Source organism: Etheostoma cragini, chromosome 17, assembly GCF_013103735.1.
Source record: "Etheostoma cragini isolate CJK2018 chromosome 17, CSU_Ecrag_1.0, whole genome shotgun sequence".
In the NCBI taxonomy this organism is placed as follows: domain Eukaryota; kingdom Metazoa; phylum Chordata; class Actinopteri; order Perciformes; family Percidae; genus Etheostoma; species Etheostoma cragini.
Window position 1 is genome coordinate 25,356,737 of NC_048423.1, and position 24,728 is coordinate 25,381,464.

Genomic DNA, 24,728 nt, shown 5'->3' on the forward strand with positions numbered 1-24,728 from the left:
AGCCTGTGTATGACCTTAAATTGCATTTCCCTAGCTTTGTTGGTAAATAAGCAACCTGCAGGGCCTGACCAAACATCAGGAGACAATATTTAATCTCAGTTGTAGTTTTTACGGTTGAAATGACAAGTTCAAACGGTAAATTCAAAAAAAGATTGTAATTCTTAAAAAAGCATCGCTACACAGCAATTCTGAAGATAAATACAGGACAAATTACCTGTGAATGTTTCACCCAGATAATCTTCACAATTAGTAAAATGTGTAAACCACGCACCAAACTAAATGAGTAGCCTTCAAAGACATCGTTCAGTTTCAGAAATCACACTGGAGATATCAACATGCTTTTATGGTATTAAACACAAACACAAAATAGATGATAGATTTTCATATGCCACTTTTATATTCTTAAAATATTCTTATGTTGTTTCATAAAATGAAAAACCCTAGGGCAAGCCCTTCTGGCACATGTGCCCTTGTTCTTGGCAATTAGAGTTATAAGATTTAAAACAATTGGTCAATAAAGTGATAATACATTTTGATAATCAATTGATTCTACGTTAAACTGCCAAACATCTGCTGTTAACAGCAGAAGAAACCGTCTGTAACATTAGGACTAGCAACACAAGAAGACATTCAGTAACTGGTTTGGACAGTTCTATCTTAACCTGCCTAGAGATCACATACAGACTTACAGATATATTGCCCTGCATATTTACAGTTGTTCTTATACCGATATCAATATCAACGATATCAATCATATTACATATATATTAGAACATCTATACTTATTTATCCATTCAATATTTCACTGGCATTTGGAACATGGCAGGTGGGAGCTTCAGATCCTGATGCCAGTGCTAAGTGGGGCAGCGTCTGGCGGGCTACTTAAGATCCCCAGACAGACCGTCAGGGCAGCTGTATTTTGCCCTCTGAGTAAGAACTGCTGAAAGGTGATTGCAGATCCTGAAGGTCCCTAACCTGAGCTGTGTGTGTACAGCTGCACCAATGGCTGCAATGTGTCCATTGTGCCTACAATAGATTTACAAAAGGTGAGCATGCGAGTCTATTCTTCTGAAGTACAAATAGTGGCAATCTCCCTTTCACACAAATTTGCCCAGCAATATATGCACAGTCACAGACACTCATGTGTACCTAATTATACGTCAGCACATACAAAACTCAAGTGATAGGACTACGTTTCTTTGAACGACAACCTGGGTTTTATATTCACGTGTTGGCTATCATTACATCAGTTAAAACACCATTTAATTTACCATATTGCATGAGACAACAAAGCCTGTTTAAGAAATTGCTTTAATTTAACAATTAACTCCAAGGCATTTAACAGATTGTAAAACACTAAGTATGATGGTAGAACCCGTGGCCGCGGTTTCATGGACTGGAGAACAGAACATGACATCTTACAGCTTGAAATATACTTCTTCTAGAGCCTGCTCTACTGAACTCGAGAGAACGGACGGACGGACTGGCAGACGGACGGACGGACGGACGGACGGATGAACGGACGGACGCTTGGTCTCCCTCCCTCTCCTTTGAGGGGGAGCAACTGGAAAGGTGACAGGATGTCATCACTTCTAATCATGTGGATGGCTACTTCAGGGGGTCGAGTATTTTCTCGCACACATTTCTGAATGTGTTTTAACTTGAATCAAGAAAAAAAAACAATTCTTTCACAGGTGAATCGAATTGCCAAAATAAAGAATCAAATTGGGGTTAGGTGAGTGATTAAAACCCCCAACCCAGACTACAGTACACTTTATTAAACTGGTTGTTTTATGAACCGGGGTGCTGTGGTTGATGAAATAATAACCCCTCTCCAACTCTTGTTTACAAATTTGATGTTTGGTGCATAAACACCCTAATAAAAAATGAGCTATGACTCCTTTGTTCCCTTTGCCGAGAGACCACCGTGGTTGTTGTGTCGAGGAGCTCTCCCTCCGAGCAGAGCAGCAGTAACTGGACTAACCTTGTTAATGACAACCAGCAGCTCTGCTTCCTCGTCTCGGAGCAGAAGAGACAAACAAAGAACATAGCAACCCCCGACCGGCCAGATGTAAATGGAGCAATTCACTTTCTATTTCAGCAAATCCATTCTCTCTTTTATCTGCACTGCCACCGAGGACAAATGAAAGGTTAATATGTTCTAATGGCAGCTATCACTGCTTTAAAGTTCTCTCTTTTACCTCCAAGACCAAAACAAGTCTTCCTTTGATCCCTGAATTATGATAAAAGACATTATTATAGCTGTTAACTTTGACATAGCATGGGCTTCCTCACAAATGGGGTACCACACACAAAAATCTACTTGATGAAACAGATTCATGTACTTCCTCAAAACATTTGACTTTGTCCTTGTAAATCTTGATTTCCAATTTAAATAGCTGGTGTGTTTGGACAGAGGCTCCATCCAGAAACTGTGCAAGCTTATAGACTTTTAAATATTTCCCTATCCTTCTCTAGAAAGATGAAATCAGTTTGCATAAAGAAGGTGCTCTAACAAAATTCAAATTCAAAGTATGAAATCTATGCTATAGTGCCCTTAAAACATTCCACACTCAATGTACTGCTCATTATACAAGAAACTACTTGGTGTTTATTTTACAAGGAATGGTGAATGAGTGAAAACACTGCACAAACACTCTAGAAATATTTTTCCTTTCCACTTTCAGATATGGGTTGTAGTATTGCTGACAGAGTGGCGTGCGTGCCTAAAGGAGCGATGGGTTACTACATTCTCATATAAACATCGCCTCACCTGGTCTGCTGCAGCTCTGAGCTTACAGGGGGTCATCTTTCCACCAACTGTAATTTACATTGTGATTTAGTAAACTAATGTTGTCTATCACTTCAGCCATATTTGTAAACTAGCACATACATTTGAGTGGAATGGGTTAAACTGGCCTCCATGGGAGAAGTCATCAGAGGGCTATGTGTGTACTGAACCCGATTTACAGCCCAGTTTGGATGGAGCAGCATCTCCTGTTGCTCGGCTGAACATCCCTCTGCTCTCCAGCAGGTCTGGGAGGGTGGGTGAGACAGAGAGGTGGGGGGGTTGAGCAAATCCTTTTCCCTGTCACTGCGCTGCTTGCTAATTTAATCTAATACCACATGTCAGATCGATTTGTGTATGGTTATAGGGTACAAGTCGCTGCGAGGCAAGTGCGCAGCAATTCCCTGCCACATCCAATTAGCAGCCCCGGTGGTGATGGGGGGGGGGAGTGGGCTGAGGGGTGGGGTGCATGGCCAGTACAGGCTCAGGTGTTTACATGGGTACTTAATACGCTGGTTAACCATGACGCATATGATGTAGAACGTGTTCCTATCTGTTAGAAAGGTTTGAATGTAAGAATGAATTATAATAAAGTAAAATACTACGATTTTTAATGCCATATCCTTGAATATTTGCGTCAAGCCCTAATATTAATCCTACACTGCTTTCTGGTTCATTACGATCGGGGTGCTGTGGGTGTTAAGGCAATATTTTGGACTTGTTGACTTTTTTAATTAGTCGTTCAGATTTTAGTGTTTGAGGGCTCGAGTGTGATCACTCAGCCAGGAAAGATCATTCGATTTTTGTTTCCTACTTTTAAATGGTGCAATTTGGTCGAGGATGGACAGGCAGTGATCTTTAAGTGAATTTCCCAGTGCATCTGGATTTAGAGGAGATATAGTGGAATTGCAGGATGCTGAAATAAAAGCAGAGAACTGAACTGCAGAGCCAGCTTTGTATGAGCTGCGTGAACAACAGCTACATGTTCAGTTCCACGCATATCTACCAAACTGAGCACCAAGTTGAATGAAGTTAACAGAGTCTTTAAGATCTGCAAAATGAGAAGGGAGGGGATTGGACAACGTACTGTATATGAATATTAAAATCACCAAGAGTAAGCACTCCGTCATATTAAGGCATGACAATGGTGCAGATGTACTGTGTTTAATTCAATTTTTTATTTGATTTACTTTCTTACTTGCTAGTTACATTTTGTTCTACAGAGTTAGAAAAGGGATGTTAAAGTCTAGCCTGGTGTTTTCTCTACACGTTCAGAGACCAGGGAGCTCCACCCGGCGAGGATAAAATAGAGGTGTGATGTGCTCAGATGAGTATAATTGAGGCCTTTTTTTTATTATCCAGTAGTTAGTATCCAACTGCTATCCAGCTAGAACATACAGGGCTAGAAGGTGCAACGCACAGTGAGTTGAGATGGTTTCTATAACGAAAGGGGCAGGAAAATGATATTCTCAGTCAGCAAACACTTGATAGTTTATGATCAGACAGCCTCACAACTCGGTTGGTCACTTAAATGGCAAAAAGATATCAAGTGTCTGTTCTTCTTTGGCAGAACATAGACACTGTTTGGAGTTTGGTTTCAGCCTGGGAAAACCCGGACAAGCAACCGACCAATGTGACATTTGCTCTGCAAGTCAGTCTGGCCACGAGCCCATATATTTATCATATAATTATATATAAATGAGAAGCCTGCATCAACAATGATCCTGCCATTGATTTATGGGGAATAATTGTGTATATTGTATTTTATGTTTTAAGTTTTTTTTTGCATTGCACACTCTGGATCAACCACTTTAAAGTAAATGAATATGAACCTACAGTGGCCCGCTAAGTCAATATAAAGACAGCAATCTATTCCAGCTCACTCTAGGTGTTGCTTTTGTGACACCACTATTACTCACTCACACTTTTTTCTCTATTTATGATTAACTCAATATTACAATTTTCTCATTGACCACCTCCACCCATCATCTCATACAATGTCAATACAGAAAATATAAGAACCTGAACACCATCAAATGGAATAATGGGCAGATATTAATGACGCAATACTTCTTTCAGAAAGGCACAACCTAATTCAGCCCAATTATATCGTAGAAAAATGGATGGGTGAACAATGCAGCAGTGAATGGCATGTCTTTATTGAGTAAAATCACTATGAAGTTTAGTTTTACACTTGTGTTTGTTGTGTGGCTCAATCTGAATTTTCAAGTTGCCTTTTTATCATAGGAAGCAGGTTTCAAAAGCTTTAAGAACAAAGGAGTTGTTATGGAGACACAGGCAAACAAAAAGGTGCTTTGCCTAATTTGCACATGTATAGACAGCAACAGTGGTTTGGTCGCCCACACAGGCCTTTTATGAGGCTGTCATTGTCTTGGCATCAAAAAATAATGATCTGTCATGACTGTTATATTGGCCTAGTTTGTTAAAGGACAACTACATTCCAAACTACTACAGTTGGTTTTAAAATGAGCAACGCACCATTTTCCATGTTATCAAGTTGGCATTTCAGTCTTTCCTCTCCTTTGAACACCGAAACGCGTCTGATATGCAAACACTGTGCCTATCTCCCTCCTCAGGGAAGGGAGCAAACTAGTTGCTTCAGACACTGGGATTGCCAAAGTGTCATTTTGCTTCTTGGAACAAATAGGGAGAGATCTGAGCACTTGACCAAATAACATTTACTTATCCTTCATTTCACATTTTCACAGTTTCCCCCTAATTTCAGCCAATAGGTTAACAGGCTGCAGGTGATTGACATCACGTCGCTGCTGGCCCTTGGAAATAGGATCGACTGATATGGATTTCTTAGTGTCGATACCAATTTCTTTCTTTTTTTTTCATCAGCCTTAGCCGATGACCGATACGCGGTGCCGAATTTCTTAAGGCGATATTTGAAGCCGATACTGCTTTTGCTCCCTCAATTTACATCATAAAGACTGGATGTGTTTTCAGACTCTGCTCTGCCTTTTCTTCAAAAATAATAAAGAAAAACACAGATCAGCGTCACTTCTGCAATCATCTTCTGTTCATATCACCCACATGATGTGTGCAATGTGCATCATATGGACGGGTGCACTGCATTTAGTTAACTGTGCATCAACATCTACAACACAGTCTGGATGATGCATTGCTTCAGTGAGAGGAGAGATGCGTGCAAACACAGGCACGGCTTTACAGAAGAAATGGGTCATGTATGTTAACATTAAACTATATTGATGTAAACGCCATTGTCTAATCCCATTTCTCATTTGAAAGTGTATCAATACAAGCTAAAATATGGATGCACTGCCCGGGCCTAATTCAAAACAGCCAAGTGACAGAAACCCTTATCCCTCAGTGAGTCAGGGAAGAGCACGACGGAAATAAATGCTTTTATTTCATTTGGCTCTGCTGCTGCAGAATACATCCTATATAATAGAATTTTTGGAGTACAGAAGGAGGAGTACAAACAGCAAACGTACTCAGTGGTTCCCATCACTCTAAATAACACTGACATAGCAGAAGAATAGCAGACGAGCCTACGTCATGGCAGCAGTCAGATCCACAGTGATTACATACATCAGTTAAACCAACATCAACTTTCTGTGCGACTTCCGAGGAACATAATCAAAAGGTCAAACAACGTGCACGTGATACTGAATGTTTGGTAACGCTTAATATTTCAAGCTGATAATATCCTTTTAATTTCAGGTGAAGTTTCCCAGAAAGACATTCATTCTTTGGTACCAAGTATAGGGGAAATAAAGGCAATGTCCAACTGGTACACTTCCAGTTTTAATGATAAGAGTTAATGTCCAGTGAAAGCTACACAACAACAACATCCGGAGCAGGACACTTCCTATAATGAATGAATAAATATTTACATGGCTTTTAGTAGATCATTTCCCTGTGATTTGATGCAAATTACGTGTTAGTACTTTTCAGTAAACTTCTAAAAATGACAGACCCTTAAAATAATTGTAATTAAATAAAAAATAATTTTAGTAATTGAAGCTGCTGTTCTGTTTATTCCCACGAATATTCTGTATATTTAAATCTGGATACTTTGAAGTAAAATGGCACGATGAAAGGCTGAAACACTGAAAATATCCAGCAATACTAACCGATCTTTTGTTTACAACATCTTTCCCTCATAAGCTCCACAATACAAATAGACTAAATTGAAAAAAAATATTCATCTAGCATATCATTTACACTTGTTCCAAATACTGTATTTAGATTCAGAAACACTTCTAGTAGAAAACTCTGATGTTTGAATCTGACTAGTCATCATTGGGGCATTATTTGGTGTACTGTGTGGTCATTTTGACCCTCTGCAGTGACTAACAGGTCATTTCTTTTCTAATAAGAGAGCATGCTTATTGGATCAGAAAAATAAATCCCAAATGGAAACAGCAAGAAATGTGTAATATGGCTGTGGCTCCGTCGGTCATGCACGTAGCGGCTGGTCTATTGAGCTTCCTCTGAGGTGAATTGATCCATAGAAGAAGCAATTAGAAACAAACAGCTTGTGGGACCAACCTCTCATGTCTTTAATCTGCTTTTTTCTGTGCGGCCAGCCGTTGTCAAACAGCATTAGAACGGGCCGTTTAATTGGCACGGCAAAGCGGAAATGAATGATGAATGTGTCACCTGTCACAAGTCAATTTGTGCGTTATGAAAATGACAAAGCTGATAGGCTCCCTTAGGAACGATGTGATTATGGGCTGGATGTACATGTTGACATGACAAACAATGCTGTTTTGTTTAAAGGAGGGACAAAGCATAATCACGTTGTCTAGTTTCAAGACGTAAAGATCTTCACAGAGCATGAGACTGTGATTTAAAAAGTGTTTCCAAAACATGTACACTAAAAGAGGATCTGTTGTTTTATGCAGGGTGGGGTAGTATGATCAAACATATTGGTGTGCGTGCGTGTCAACCAAGTGTCTTTCATCGGGTGTCCGGGGCAGATTAAAGACACAAAGACACCCTGAGTGGAACATCAAACAACCCTCTGACGGAGAGGTTTGTGTGTGTGTACGTGTGTGAGTGTGTGTATGTGAGATGCTAAAATCACCTGTTCTTCCTTTCCCAAGTCTGACTGGTGTGTGTGTGTGTGTGTGTGTGTGTGTGTGTGTGTGTGTGTGTGTGTGTGTGTGTGTGTGTGTGTGTGTGTGAGTGTGTGTGTGCGAGTGTGTGCGTGTGTGTGTGAAGTGACATCAGGGGACAGCTGGGGTCAGGACTCTTGAATGTTTTCCAGATATGACTGAACACCCAAACCATGATCAGCAGCCCCAGATGTTGCAGTATTTTATGATTGTTTTGGTAATTTGGAAGGAATAGTGTGAGATTCTGCAGCGTGGTTGTGTGATCTGCTTCTCCAGTCAGCGCTAGCAACAGTAGACGGCCCTGAGTTTGGAGTAGCAGGCCAGAGGACCTAACCCTGCTTCCAAATGTCTTAACTAGCCCTTAATGCTCAAAGAGCCTAACCCACTTGCTCAATTTTAAAGTGCAAAACCCTAAATAAAATGCTCTGAGTATTGGCACACGTTTCAATGCTTGCCAATAAGTGCACCAATGCAGTGTGTGTGCATATGTGTGTGTGTGTGTGTACATGATCACCTTGTATGAATCGATTGACTTTATGTTTTAATTTTACACGAGAGTTTGAATATTCACCCTTACTCTATTTTTTAATACTGACATCTGCATAAATGTCTGAATGGGTCTGGAAACACATTTATAAACACAGATTACAAAACAACTTTTCACCCAAATCTGAAACATTATTATTAAACAATAAGACGCCCATGTCATGAAAAAACGTTAATACATCCGAATGAGTCTCCCCTATGCACGTGTGCTTGGATGAAGAAATACACACACACACACACACACACACACACAGTGAAGATACCAAGCATATCCATCCCATCAGAGGTTTCTTCTACTGGTCTAACCCCTGAGAGTGCTCTCTGCCAGAGACACTAACCAGATCAAGATGTCTGATGAGAAGCTGTCCATGTTTCCTCCACCCTCTGCCTTCCTAATCACTGGTGGTACATGTTGCTGAGGAGCAAAGCCTGCGCCTGGGAAAGTGCTCCAGGCCACGAGATTGACCTCACACAACATCCAGCCTCATCCTACTATAAATACACACACTCTTTTCCTCCAACACAAAGCCAGCCACCGAATACACCCGACGTTACACAGCGAGATGTTGAGCTGTAGTGTACGTGCACACACGCGTGCATGGCCCTTCGGTCAAGCTGTCAGCAAGAATCAGCATTCAGGGCTGACAATGGAATCGACGGGGCAGATGTGCAAACACGCCTGACAGAGTGCCACCCCCGCCCCCGACACACCATGAATGAGTAATAAAAAAATAAAAAAATAAAAAGAACACGGCCAATCTCACACTCCGTAATAGACCATGGCTTTATTTCTCAGGTGGTCTGTGTTGTGCAGATACAAGCACACACAGCCCAGTGAAGTGGCTGGAGGAAACCGTGACCAATGGGAGGCCTCTTCCTCTAACACTTATGGCCAAGGAGAAGCCACTGAGAGCTGCTAGCATGGCGCTACCTTAAAGCCCCAAAAATCAATGTGTGTATTGATGAAATTAGTTATATAAGAAGTGTTGGCTATTCTAACAAATACTGTACATATTCTTAGAAATAAAAAACAAATTAAACTGGATGCCTTTAATTAAAAAAAAAAAAAACGTTTTTAATCTGAAATTTCAACCTTATTCTGGGCTGAAACTAACGCTACTATTACATAACATCTGCATTAAGCCTATCAAAGTGCTTGTTTTGTCTTCCAATCTCAACCATCCTAAATTGGGAAGACAAAACAAGCAATTTTAATACGTAACTTTGGGGTTTTGGTTCATTTTGATTTTGATCATTTTTTTACATTTGATAGACTTAATGCATATGTAATGCAATAGTAGCGTTAGTTTCAGCCTGGAATATGCCAGAATATGATTGAAATTTCAGATCAAAAATGTATTTTTTTTAATTAAAGGCCATATGTGTCAAACAGAGAAAGATGCCTCCCATTGGTCAGTGTCTACTCCAGCCACTTCATTGTGCTGTGTGTGCTTGTCAATGTATCCTAAAGCAGATCTAGATGCAGAATTCAAAGACTGTGTAACCTCAGAAGTATGTGCTTGTTGAGTTATTTATTTAGTAAAATGACCAACTATTTTCTGTTTAAAGCTTTAAGTATTTAAGGATTTGCTTTTTATTATTGCTCATCCACATCACTTTAGGAATGTAAAGGGATATTAAAGGCATCAAATTGAATTTGTTTTTTTATTTCTAAGAATATATACAGTATTTGGAAGAATAGCCAACACTTCTTATATAACTTATTAAATTATAAATTATATAAATTATAATATTATATAATTTCATCAGTACACACATTGCTGTTTGGGGCTTTAAGGTGGCGCCATGCTAGTAGATCTCAGTGGATCTCAGAGGTTACACACTCTTATAATTCTGCATCTAGATCTGACTCAAGATGCATTGACAATTATAGGAGATGTGCCAGATTTTTCATTTATTAATTAAGGCAGTTTTATACTGCCAGGAATAACATTTTGGTTAGCAAATAAGGTCTCCCTTATTTAAGCTACATATTTATTTTTTGCTGCCATAAAAGTGATCCCATTTAAATATGTGGAGACTAAGCGGAATCTGCAAATCTACAAAATACCACACTATACTATGATGAGATTAGAAGACAGGAGCAGAACAGAAGTGTAACGTTAATCAGATACCAGGGTGCCTACTGTACGATCTTATTGTAATCTACCAGCAGTACTGTAGTACCTGTATTTGAAATAAATACCCGGTACATTTACAGGGTTCAAACTGACACAGTGGTGGTGTCTGATATGGGGATATTTTTTTAAATATTTCTTAAAAAATAAAATTCCTCTGTCTACTGCCACGGCTTTTCATTTAAAACGATTTATTTAAACCAAATTATATTTATTAAGCAGATGGAATTAGAAATAAAAGGCCTGCCTCTAATAGAAGCCTGCCTCTAATAAAAGCCTGGTACTAGTGCGGTTCAGGTAAATAAAGGCTCCGGCTTTTATGTGAGGACTTACGTTAATCACATCCAATAATATTAGGCAAGGTAAACACGTCGCAACCAGAATGCCTGTGAACCTGAACAGCTCATTAAAAAGCAGCCTATGTCTCTAGGCCCTTTCAACACCAGTATTGTGTCTTTCTATTGTGCGTGGAACCACAAACACAACAGTGATATCCGGAAGCAGCAAGATAGAGACTGACAAACATGTTGAACACAGTCCAAGCACCCGTCCTGCCTTTGAGAAGATAGAACCATGGTGCAGTGAAAGCAGGAGCAAGTGGCGAACACTTGTTAAAATGAGGAAATGTTCAAATGACATAAAAAGCATTCACATAAGCAAGCGGCTGTTTTCATAAGAGAAGAGAGGGAGGCTCATATCTTGCTATTATCATGGGGAAAAGGGAGCGAGCGGGAAAGATTTGGCAAATTGACCTTTTCCAGATGGTATAGCCTTTAATCCTTACTGCAGAGTCCTGCTGGGGACCTGCAGACTGGAGAAGTCTGATAAATCAGGCTCAAATGCCACCGTGAATCTGCATTTCTATGCGTATCTTAACCAAAAAGGGATACAAGTGCTTTGAAGTGGATCCACTTGGAGCGGGCAGTGCTGATGGCTGGTTTGGTGAGTGTTGGGGGAGAACGGCTCACATTTTCATCACTGGTTCTCATTGGATGGCTGGTTGCTACTTTACTGAACAAGGGAACATATGTTCAAGGGAACAGAAAGGTCTGAACATATATGTTTATATAGATTTAAAGTGTTTTCGTGTGCAAAAAAATTAATCATTTTGTTGTGTAGCAAATGGCTTTTTCTTAGAGGCCAATTTTTGTTTGTAAAGTGGAATTTGGACTTTGTGATATAGTGGATCATAAGAAAGCTGATAATAAATGATAAAAACTAATTGTCCTTCCCATCCCAAATACCTGTGTACATACAGCCTGTATGGACACAACAATACACCAATGATCAAACCTGGTCTGAGGTGATGGACAATGTTCTTGATTTTAAGTGGCGTACCATATTATCTTCCCAGAAAATTCACCTTTCTTTTTGTTTATGCCATTTACATAACTTATGCACATAAAAGGAATGCACTACTGTGTTTCTTGTGTTCCATAAAAGGAACAACTGCATTTCACTGTACAACTCTGTTTTGTAAAATGCCAATGAATGAACCTTCAACCCGTTTAAAATAGGAATAATTAAATAATTATTGAATAACTATAGTTTGAAGCAGAAATAATAAAATCTAGTATACCTTTCTACCTGTGTGCTCTGAGACATCAGGAGGGGAAATCCCACTAACGTGTGCATCAGTGCTGCCTTGATGACTTGCAGCTCTGAAGCACACACACACGCTTAGGTTCATCAGTTTGCCTTTCTCAAGAGATCACTTCCTGTCCATTTCCCTGTCAATAAGTCACATCAATTATGTAAAAAAAAAACTAATGACAAAAATCCATGCTCAATGCACATGCAGCTCCTGCAGTTCCAGGCTGGAATACTAAGCTTCTGGAGGACCCATGATCGCGCGGAAGGCCTCTTTGGAACGGCCCCGCTGTTAGACCAGCATCAGAACAATGCTAGCTTGATGTAATGCGGAGATATCTAACATTATGTAACTTGATTTATGGATTCATTACCATGGATTTATTGAACAAAGACACTGCAGTTTCAGGCTAGAAGGCCTACAATTGCTCTGGTTTTCAAGTTACCTTAAAAAGACAGAAAACAGTTTGTCTCTTGCATTAACTCTTTTTTGTTTAATATGAAGTACCTCAAGGATCGGTTCTTGGGCCATTATTAGGTTTAATTTATATTAATGACTTATGTAAGGTTTCTAACAAACTGCCTGATGTATTATTTGCTGATAAGCGATTGGCTTAACTGTAACAATTGATGTCTCTATTACAAAAACATGTTCTCTTTGGTACTCGGCCAGGAAAGGATGTCTTTAAATATAATAGTTATTAATACTAATAATAAAGTGCAGTCCACACAGTCTAGGTGTACAGCTTGTCAATTAAACTAATGTATCATATTTCAGTTTGTGTTTGCAAAGTAAATGTTACCCTGACGTCCAGGATTAAAAAAATAGAAACATACAGCATCTATTTTACAAACGTACAATGAGCAGCTGTTTTGGAATAAGAGAAATTACAAAGGAATATGGTGTTGTTAGTTTTGAGAGGAAGGGCTGATATGTCACTGCCCCCTACTGGACAAGCAGCCAGCTCCTCCAAAGTCATTCAACATTACATGAAAGCACAGTGCAGAAATATAAGTGCTCAACAATACAAATAATCTTTGAGCCATTGCAAATGGCATTCACGAGTGTGTGGCTTCGCTGGAGCCAGAGCCAGAGCCAGTAATTAGGGCTGACATTTCACTCTCAAACGGTCATTAGTCACTTCCAAACCAGCCTGATGTGATAACTGTAATATCTCAAAATTGCTGCAATTAGAAAAGGTTCGCCGGAGGGGCCTGAAAATGTTCTCGCTGCTCAAAATGTCAACAATGGGACAATCTCATCAGTGCAAAGGAGATGAAAATGAGCTTGTATTAATGTGTCAATAAGACAAGATGTCCAATATGTGGTTGTAGAGGAAGTGTTAAAAAAGCTCCAGTTTTAAAGAAAACTCAGCCGCTCCAGTGTTAGAAACCTTTCTAAATGAATTGTGAATTGGCTGCAGTACCATCTATGTTACCATAACATATTTCTAGATGTGTAATGTTAAAACAGCTTTTGCCATATCTCTCTGCAGAGATCCGACTTAAATACACAAAGGCAGAAATAATAAATAAGTACGGCTGGGTAACTCAATACTTTTTTAGGCACCAACCAAATTGCCTCTCAAGTATTAAGTATCAGAAAATGCCTCATCATTCAAAACCCAATTTCAATATCTAAGGAGTAAATCAGATTCAATGAGCCAATCAGCATGCAGCATGCTTTTACACCAAGACAGTACAAGTATGTTGACAGACAAGTATGGTGAAAAATAAAAAAAACATCTGTGCCGTAATGTTGTTCTTTTTGATTTTTAAAAGTGGTTTTGAAAAAAAGTATCATTCAGGAAACGCTAAACTATTAAATAAAGGTATTGGGTATTGGTACCAAACCTTTTCAACAAAACCTAGCCCTACACATAAACCAGCTCCATTTGTTATTATTATAAGCATTATTATGATGATGATGATGATGATGATGATGAGGAGGAAGCTGCTTTGTTGTACATGTAGTTTTGGTTCCTCACGTGTACACTGTGCATAACAACCTAAAGCACAGGGATCATCTATATTTTAATGAGACACAGAAACACCGTACCAACCCACATCTCGACTTGGGTGAGAAAGTCAAAGGTTTAGGTAATATTTAACCATTAACTTTAAACACTTTGCATTGTATATCAAATGAATACTTTAATATAGCCTAGATGTGGAGAAAAACAACTCTAAAACATGCTTTCCTCTACCATGACTCCCTGCAATCCTAAACCCGAGGACTGAGATGGAAAACAAGGGGGAAGAGAAGTCCAGTCAGACGCTAGGAGAGTTGAACCCACCCGTTTGATGGAGCTGCGAGTCTTCTCCTTCCACTGGTGAGTGCTCAGCTCCAGGGTGCAGTGGACATAGGTTTCTCGCTCATAGGAGCCCAGGATGAACAGTCTGCAGACACAGGACACAAGAGAGACACAGTGAGCGTCCGCCACAAAGACATTCAGAACCAGCCAAGGAGTCAAAGGAGTCTTTGTGCATTTGGTGCCTTGTGTCCTTAAATATCTCGTCTTGAAAGAGCCCGGAGAGCCTGTTCCCAGGGTCATTTTCTCTGTGCTCTTTTCACTGGTTTAAACTGACCAGAATGTTGGGAAAAAGATGATCTCACACATTCTGTGCACCAATCAGGATTTAGCAACATTTAATTTAAAATCTGATGACACTGAAGAACTAGTTTGATCCATTGGGACTGTATGCCTTCAAGCTTATCATAATAATAATAATATTAAAAATATATCACGGTCCTGTGACCCTGATAATGTAATAACACAAACACACAGCCTATAAAGTAAACAACACCTATTTATTGTGATTGAAAACAAATTCAATATCAACGTCCATAAATCCCATCCTGGGAGAACAGCTGTGTAGGGTCTTCTGTGGCTGAAGGAGAAGGCTTTGTCAACCCATCCCCAAACTAATGAAAGCAATACTAAATCACAAAGATTATTCATGGCCCAAAAGTACTTTATATCTGCAAATCCAACTATCACCATTTGTTTTCTGTGAGCGGGGGGGGGAATCGTTATCTGTTCATCTGCTGATTTTTTTGTTTGATTAATCAATTACATGTGCGACCTATAAATTGTCCGGCAATAACATAAGTTCCCAAAGGCAACATCTTCAAATTGTTTGTTTTATCCAAACATCATTTCAAATATAGTCAGCTTGCAAGATATTCAATTTACTATTACCAGATCTTCACATTTGAGAAGCTAGAATGAGCCAATTTTGGGCCTATTTGCTTGAAGAATAACTCACACAGTAAACAAGATTATGAAAATTGTTGTTGGTTGATTTCTGGTTGATCGACCATTGATTGTTTGAACTGCAAAGGATCAAGCTGGACTTCCAACAGTCCTTGTTACCTGACTGTACAGGTGCTGGTCATATTGTTTGAATATTGTGAAAAAGTTCAGTATCTCAGAAAATTTGAATTTGTGACAAGGTTCAGTATTGAAGACCCCTACACTCTAATCAGCTAATTAACTCAAAACACCTGCAACGGTTACATGGTCTCTCAGTCTAGTCTGTAGGCTACACAATCATGGGGAAGACTCCTGAGTGGACAGCTGTCCAGAAGACGACCATTGACACCTTGCACAAGGACGGCAAGACTCAAAAGGTCATTGCTAAAGAGACTGGCTGTTCACAGAGCTCTGTGTACAAGCACATTATTAGTTATTATCATTATTAATTATTAGAGAGGCAAAGGGAAGGAAAAGATGTGGTAGAAAAACGTGTACAAGCAAAAAGAATAACCCCACCCTGGAGAGGACTGGGAAACAAAACCCATTCAAATATGTGGGGGAGATTCACCAAGAGTGGACTGCAGCTGGAGTCAGTGCTTCAAGAACCACCACGCAGACGTATGCAAGACGTGGGTTTCCGCTGTCGCATTCTTTGTGTCTCGCCTGGGCTTAAGACAAAATGGACTGGACTGCTGCTGAGTGGTCCAAAGTTATGTTCTATGATGAAAGTACATTTTGCATTTCCTTTGGAAATCAAGGTCCCAGAGTCTGGAGGAAGAGAGGAGAGGCACAGAACACCCGTTGCTTGAAGTCCGGTGTAAAGTTTCAACAGTCAGTGATGGTTTGGGGGGCCGTGTCATCTGCTGGAGTTGGTCCACTGGGTTTTCTGAAGTCCAGGGTCAACGTAGCCGTCTACCAGGAGGTTTTAGAGCACTTCATGCTTCCTGCTGCTGACCAACTTTATGAAGATGCAAATTTCATTTTACAACAGGACTTGGCATCTGCACACAGGGCCAAAGCTACCAGTACCTGGTTTAAGGACCATGGTATCCCTGTTCTTAATTGGCCGGCAACCTGGCCTGACCTTTACCCTATAGAAAATCTACGGGGACTGTGAAGAGGATGTTGTGATGAGCCAGAACAGCTGAAGGCCACCATCAGAGCACCTGAGCAGTGCCCCAGACTGGTGGACTCCGTGCCACGCTGCATTGCTGCAGTATTTCAGGCAAAAGGAGCCCCAACTAGGTATTGAGTGCTGTACATGCTCATACTTTTCATGTTCATACTTTTCAGTTGGCCAACATTTCTAGAAATCAGTAAGTAGTAATATTCTAATTTTCAAAAATACTGAATTTGGGGTTTTCATTAGTTGTCAGTTATGATCATCACAATTAAAAGAAATGAGAATTTGAAATATAACACTGTGTGTGATGAATGAATAGAATATGCAAATTTCACTTTTTGAATGAAATTACTGACAAATCAACTTTTTCATGATATTGTAATTATGTGACCAGCACCTGTACCGTGATACTGGATCTTCAGCCCCTGCTGCCCCCTGCTGTGCAGAGGAGATGACACAGACACGGAAGAAGAAAAGGAACTCCCGACCTCCTCAGTCTGAAATGCAGTGTGCAATATTTCTGCAATAGTGTGATAACAGTATGATCTTACCTCAGTATGTGTCAACTGGTTTCTTTGCAGGATTTCACAATTCATGCTAAATGGGTTGATGCCTCCCTCTGCTGGACATTTATGACATACTACACCGGATATGTTTAACACAGGAAACCTAACTATCACCTATACAGCAATTTTGTGATTGGATCTAATTAACACTCAAATCGACAGGCCAGGTAAAAAAAAACAGTCTCCAAACTTGCTGATATAGAACAAGGTCTGTTGAAGTCTGTATGATTCTAATGGGAAGGAATTGCCCATTAAATGAATTATTAAACACACACACACACACACACACACACTTTGGCCAATTAAAATTTAAACATGCCAGCTTTGGACAAAGAGGGGGTGTTTTTGTCTCAGAAAGGCGAGCCTGCTGAGCAAGCGTATGGGCTTTGTAGGCGCTGTAGGCTCTGAAGACGCTATATAATGGCAGCTGGCACTGGTGCAAAGATGATAAGGAAAGAGTTACATTTTGAATTCAGCTTACTTTGAGATTCTTTAATCAGGATTTGCCCTTATATAGAATCCATATGGGTAGCAGATTCACTTAGGTATGGTTTTTATTTTGTAATATTGTCAGCATGGAAAAGATTTCTAAATGCTGATTGATCAAACAGGTGTGCCACAAGTCTGTGGTAAAAACTCAGATTGAGACGTATATTCTGAATGCGCTGTATACATGTCCAAAGAATGCCTCTATAACCAGAAAGTTAACGGAATATCACACGTCTTTTTCGGAAAATGCTATATTTGGAAAAAGGCCTTATTATACAATAATATCCAAGCAGAATTTGCTGTTTACATTACTAATATTGGAATAGTGGAATACTGGTGTGCATGTAAACATACTCAATGAGAGATATAACTGTGTACAAAGACATGGCAGTAATCCCAAATGGTGTCTCTTGGCTAGACAACAAAAGGTAATGCTTAAAATGTATTATTGCCAAAATTAGTGGTGAAAAATGTTGGGTGCACCTCAAATATGTGCTGATGCAATCAAAGGAAAAGTTCCAGGCACCTGTGGAACCGAGGTAAACAGATAGTGTGGAGCCCTGTGAAGTCGTAGTGTACAATAACAATGGGAAGAATTTCATTGTTTAAACTTTCACACAATTGTGTCCTCAGTTTCCAAACGCTTACTGATATTAAAGAAAAGGTTCTGTAAAACAGCAGTAAACACAACACTGGCCCAAATTTTTGGAGCTTGCAGGAGCTTCTTTTCAGTTCAAACATGAAACGTCTCGCCTTTGTATGGTATTCAATTACCTATATGTCAAAAAACATCAGGAAGTGATTGCATTCTGTTTCATGTATGCCTTACACACATTTAAATTGTTTTGTAACGAGGGTAGTGTCATTTTGTAAGAGGAAAAGGGCCTCCTCTAAACTGTTGCTAATGAAGTGGAAAGACACTATGGTCTAAAATATAATTGTATGAATTAGCATTACATTTTCCCAAAATGGAACAGAAGCAGTGGCCCACACAAAGAAACACAGCCCAATACAAAAACACACACATTTGTGGACAAGGGTGGGTGCGTGGGAAAGAGTCTCACCTGCTACATTCAGTGAGGGTGACTTTGAGTCGGCCCTCCACCAGCCTGTTGTCCTGGATCGACAGGTCCAAATCACACGCTGGGACCAGCTGAGGCTGCACTTGGAACGGGAAGAAGGGCTTGTACCTGAGAAAGACACAGGAAACACACAAAGTCCATTTCAATTCAGGATCTCCACTATGACACTGATGTAAACTTAACTTCTTTAACTTGATTTGTGTCCCCGAAAGGGCTGTGTGGGGGGGAGGTACTAGAGTAAGTACACAGTACAAGGTGCATGTGTAGCAGTGTCAAAGTAGCCTACACAGGGTAGGACAAATGCATATCAACCATACATAGTTGACCCAATATAATCCTTCACATCACATCACCAACCACTTTGGTCAACGTCTCTGACCTCCACAACACAGTCCAGACTAGAATATGTACTCAGCCAAGAAATAAAGAAAGAGCCATAAAGTTACTACCGAACGGTTTTAAAGTTGACCAACTACTGCAACTGTGCCCACACAGGGGATCCTCACCACTACGGTGAAACCCTTCTGAGCCTCTTATCTGCCAGAAAGAGCAGGAGCTTTTTGACCTTCGAAGGAAATTCACACTTTGATATTACCTTAGCAGTCAAATGTTGGCTTTGACTGAGCAAATAAAAAGTCGATAAGATTTTTATTTTGAAACCTGTCCACCAGCTTCAACAGGTCTGAACTGATACCCAGTGTGGAACGCATCAGGACTGATTAGCATTATTTGTAGATAACTTAACCACACTTGTTGGGTGCTGTGCTTGGTGGACAACGGGCTCCCTAAGGGCAGCAGCCCTGAGCTCTGATAAAACTCTCACTGGAATGTACGACATGACGGCTGAGCACACTCCCGTCCTTTGCTATTTGGGGCTCTTGTTGCTTCTCCTGTTAGCAGAAGCTCCTGCTGTTCTAATAGTAGACTTTGTTCAGGCAAATCATCTACATTACTGTAAGCCCTGATGTCACGGTCTGTCCATACACATCTACACAGTAAGGCTTCCGTCAACTGTCGCACTAATGGAGGGAAAGTTCTCACTTTTCAGAGAGACAAACTTTGAGCATGTCCACAGTGGAGATGTCAATCTTCCTCTACAGGGATTACCCTTCCATTGTGTGTGTGTGTGTGTGTGTGTGTGTGTGTGTGTGTGTGTGTGTGTGTGTGTGTGTGTGTGTGTGTGTGTTAATAAAAAAAATTTAAAAAACTAGGAACACTGGACGTGTCACAGAAATGGCCCATAAAGTTTTATTATATCTTTTAAAGTAAACTACTGATATACAGGAAACGACTGAATACTAATACTGAATGACTTTGAACTAGCGTATTGGCAGTTCATTTTGATAGTTTTTTATTTTTTATCCCTACCCTACCCCCCCCCCCCCCCCCCCCCCCCCCCCCCCCCCCCCCCCCCCCCCTTAAGCTCTGTACAGTCCCATTTACCCGGCTTAGTGAACAGCTCTTTCACATATCCAGCGCAAAGAGCCAGAGGCAAGAAGGGGAAGGGGACGAAATAGTTTTACATGTGGCCACCAAAAATGTACTTTCCCCAGGACACACAAAACCACAAAACAGCTGGTTTCCATCCAGAGGAGGAGAGGGGGAACAACTCTGAGCTGTTTTCAAGGTGTAGTCCAGGGAGATATAATCTGCCGTGAGCACGATGTATTTTATTTTGAAAATTAACTGGATGTTTTATTTGTTTCCGTGCTCGACTTCCTGTCCCGCACTTTCTGCCATGTGCTGTGTGGCTGCGGAGCTCTTCGGCGTCCGGCCAATAGGACGCGGCCGCTCAGCAGTCTGTGGAAATACACACGTTGTCTTTAATGGAAACCCAATGACTCCGCCGCCATCCTCCCCCCGTTGAAATTAGGAGTGAGCCAACTCAGCTGATATGGTAGAAAGCTCCAGAAAAAGACTAAGTGGGGGGCGTTTTGTCAAATAAATCATTCCCAAAATGGCCTCCCCATGATCCGCTAAGCATTTCATTGTTTGTTATACTAAGCGTTAAGTGATGCTTAGTATTCCCCCATAGCTGGAGCGGTGACTCTACGCGGATGCTGTGCTGTATGCCTGGATTAGCTCCAGTGGGCCGCGATCCCAGCCCTCCCCTCCACACATCCACCATCTGTGCCACTCAGCAAATCCCAAGGTCCAGTACTCATTCTCATTACATCACCTCACCGCACTCCCTCCCGCACTCACTCACTCACTCACTCCCTCAGCATGACCGTGGGTGATGCACATTTACGCAGGTCTGGAGTTCTTCTGATTGCAGCATTACTCCCCAGCCAACTCAAAAGAAACAAATAATTGTTAACACTTGCATTTAACAGTTGGACAGGCAACATAGATGATTAGAGGATGTATATTAAAATATACAACTTACATGTTAACGCTGTAAATCTGAACACCCCATAAATAAATAATTAAAAATAAAAAGGATATGTATGTGAAAAGATTACAGGCTTAACACGGGAGAAGTAAATCAGTTTACTATTTCCCTTTAGTTAACTAGTGCTGTCTGTCAGGCAGTTAGCCAGCCTGCTCCCTGGGCTGCTGCTGGCAGACAGCAGGGTCCTTACAGGAACACAGGCAGTACGGATTAGATAATCACATCAAACAAATATACTAAGTAAATAATGTAAAAGGCCAGACAATCATACGTTAACAAGGCTAAGCTGTTACACTTTCGAGGTGATTCCCAAACTTGTTGTAGATTTTTGGAGATACCAGTTTCCTTTGGAATATCTATCTCTCAACGGGTCAGCTCACCAAATGTTGTAATTATTCTAGAGATGTTGTTTTCCTGACATCAGATAGTTGCAGCCCAGCTGCCAGCCCTCACGTGCTCAAACTTTTAGTTTTGGTACTATTAACGATAGAGAAGAGCTCAGGCCAGACGGCATGATGAGTTGAGACGCGCTGGGATGTTTCCAGGCGACACGTTGACATCGATTTCAGCACCCGGGACAGCGCCACACCCAGGCCTACACACAGCACCGAGCATGATTGGCCCAGTAAAGGCAATGAGTCTGTGTTACCTTATTTTACAGAATCTATTAAGTTGCCTTTTATTTCTGAATATTTGATGAACGAAAATGTCTATAATGCTTGAGGAAATGAAGCCCCAATAAACAAAAACCGCTTAAAAAATGATGTTAATATTAAAATCCCAGCTTTCACCGGGAGAGTCCGGTACAGCCTGCCTCTGGACTGGCACCTGCCCTCGTAGTTAAGTTTATTCTCTGCTTGTTCAACAGTTGAGTTCTGTTTAACACATTTAGAGAGGATTGGAATTGTTATTGGTTCTCTCAATTCTCATTGTTTTGGCGCCGGTGATTTAGGGCTAAACCTCTTCGGGAGGTACCAAACAATCCTCCATGCAGGAAAAACTCTTATTTTCATTATCAATTCATATGCTGATTATTTTCTCTATTGACCAATTACTTATTTATTTGGTATATAAAATAGTGAACAACATCCCAAATGCTGTTCTCCATTTTCTATCCCTGTGGTATATCACCTACGAACTGAGGAGCAGGGTGGTGCTGCAGACGAACCCCTGACAGTTCGGAGTGCCTCTGAAATCCCTCCACGTATGTCTGCAGGTCCTGTGTGCACACGTGCGTATTACTGGAGATTGGCCACTGGGAAACTGTGCACTTTTGACTATTCTGGAGTTTTGTGGATGAAATTATTCAATCAACTGATACAATAACCCACATAATGTCAACAGACACAAAAAGATAGTTAGAGACAGGATCCGAAACCAGCACCATCTACCAACCAAATGCTGGTAGAATATGTAAGTGGCGGGTGGAGTTGCTTCACTCACCAGCCAGAAACATTGTAATCTATAGAGTGGCGGGTGAAATTTGATCATTCCCATTCCTTTTGGCTGGTGGATGAAATAGTTCATTTGAACCCTGGTTCAGCTAAGCTTGGGCCGGTGTAAAAAATGTTAAACAAGTGTTTGAACACAGAACCGGAAGAGCAAATTGTACTTCTAGGTGACACACTCTTCTGGCCGCTCCCCAATGGGACAGGTGACAGATCCCATAATGAGAGTGGTTCCACCCCGGACCACATGGTGGCAGTAAAGCAAGTCTTGTCAAGTCAAGTCCATGGCTTAGTACCTGATTAATCAAAAAGCTAACTTAAGCTACTGAAAAGCTATTTGACTCAGAAACAGCTGTGCTATTGAAAAGTAGTACAAACTAGTAATGCTACTGCCCAACACTGATGCAATACCAGCTGGATGAAGTGCCGTGATCCACTGGTAGGAGATAATGAGGTGGAACCACGCAGCAGCTCCTTAAACAGCTCAGGTTCCTGTGTTGAGTCAACAGTTAACTTCATTTAATATTGGATGAGGAGGGTGCAAATGTTCCACCTTAACAAGTGCCTTCCTTCGTCGCTGCGTCATCAGCTTAGCGCCGCCCAAGATGACTGGGATTGGTTTAAAGAAATGCAAACAACCCAGAGCGTTTTCTCTGCTATCCCAGAATGCATCTGTGGTGTAGCCAGGCGTTACACCACAGCTCTGTGGAGATAGAGCGGGATATGCGAGACTTTAATTCAGTTAACAATGACATAAGAAGAAAGGCTGAAAATCATCCCAATGGAGAAGCTGGAACCAGAGAATGTTTGCTAAAAAACGACTTTGGCTACATGGTTAATCACCAGCTTCATTTCCTGTGAGTTGAGTAATCACTTAATTGAAAGAAAAACTTCTGAGTTTTACTCCTGTCCCTATTAGACATGCTGGAATCCAAGATGTCTCAAGTTGGTGTCTCTGTCTGTCGCCTCTATGAGCATGTCCCCTGGGTGCTCAGCTTCATCTGTAGCTACTTCTTTCATTTGGTAACTAACCTCACTGACATAAGGACCGAATAACACAAGTTTCCGTTTAGTTTTCTCTCTCAAACACTTTCTACTTCCCTTTTTCTTTCTCCTTCTGTTTCTTCCACTTCGTTGAACTAAACTCCTATACCTACAAAGTATCGCTATAGTCTACTAGGTTCTAGGACAAAGGTATTTTATAAACCTCCAAATGTGCCCTGATATGTTTCTATTATCCGTTAAAATGTGGGTGTAGAAACAAGTCCCTGTTTGAACAGTGTTGTTGAGTGTAGCAAGTGAATTAAAAAAGATGGAAACACATGTTTTAAAAAGGACTTAAAACCAGTCTGTGGAGTTTATTTCTTGAAAACCTACTATATATATATATATATATATATATATATGAAGACAGGCTCAGGGAGAGGAAGACAGAGAGCTGTTAGGCATTGAAGACAACCCCCCCCCCCCCTTAATCTTAACCTTCATGCCAACATGGACAAAAACTCCTTAAAATGAGGGAAAATGGAAATTTGATCTTAAATTTCCATGACAACAGGGCGAACACATGAGCTGAAGAAGCTGATTGTACTACGAAGCAAGATCCACATGCCCTGTCATTAACTGCTAATGACATATGACTGGTAATTGTGGCTTGTTTAGAAATGCCAAATTATAATTATATAAGTGATTATTGTCAGACTATATATTTATTATTTCAATTGTTAGTTGTTGGCACTTGACCCTGTTCAGCAACTAAAATGTCAAGGGGGGGGGGGTAGAGTTATAAAATGTATTATGATAATAAAGAGGCGTTGTACTAAGTGATGAGTTGTGTACCTGTGTTATTACATTATCTGGGTCACATGACAGACACAACCCAAAGCTGTAGTAACATTGTAGTAAATTTAGTAGTAACTAAATACATATTTTTATATTTGACTGAAAGGGATAAATCTATTGTTAATCACAATTATTTTCTGAGACATAATTGTACAGCAAAATGTGGAGTTGTCACAGCTCTTAAGTATCTGAAATGACTAGATGGTTGACATTTAGAGACACCTGGAACCTTCTCCCCAAGAAACCGTTCACTGGTTGCTTTTGCATGACATCATAGTGCAGTCAACACCCCTGTATCAGGATGACCATAGACCTGGGCCATAGTGCAGTCAACACCCCTGTATCAGGAT

The 24,728-nt window shown here is 40.6% G+C and overlaps 1 protein-coding gene and 1 long non-coding RNA gene across 3 annotated transcripts in view; one reads left to right on the plus strand and one right to left on the minus strand.

Annotated features, from left to right (window-relative positions):
• The window catches only part of LOC117960204, a 24,221-nt gene extending 6,080 nt beyond the window's left edge, over positions 1-18,141 (plus strand). The window contains exons 2-3 of the long non-coding RNA XR_004660094.1: positions 9,023-9,027; positions 18,128-18,141. This is a non-coding gene — a long non-coding RNA (uncharacterized LOC117960204). The remainder of the gene's footprint in view (positions 1-9,022; positions 9,028-18,127) is intronic.
• Positions 1-24,728, minus strand: part of pdzd8 (PDZ domain containing 8) — a 43,100-nt gene that overhangs the window by 17,204 nt on the left and 1,168 nt on the right. For both annotated transcript variants that reach the window (XR_004660091.1, XM_034897915.1), the window contains exons 2-3: positions 18,676-18,801; positions 14,471-14,573 (exon numbers count right to left, since the gene is read on the minus strand). Coding sequence is in view for 1 of the 2 variants with exons in the window: in XM_034897915.1 (XP_034753806.1) it covers positions 14,471-14,573; positions 18,676-18,801 (229 nt within the window). In the remaining variant the exon portion in view is untranslated. The remainder of the gene's footprint in view (positions 1-14,470; positions 14,574-18,675; positions 18,802-24,728) is intronic.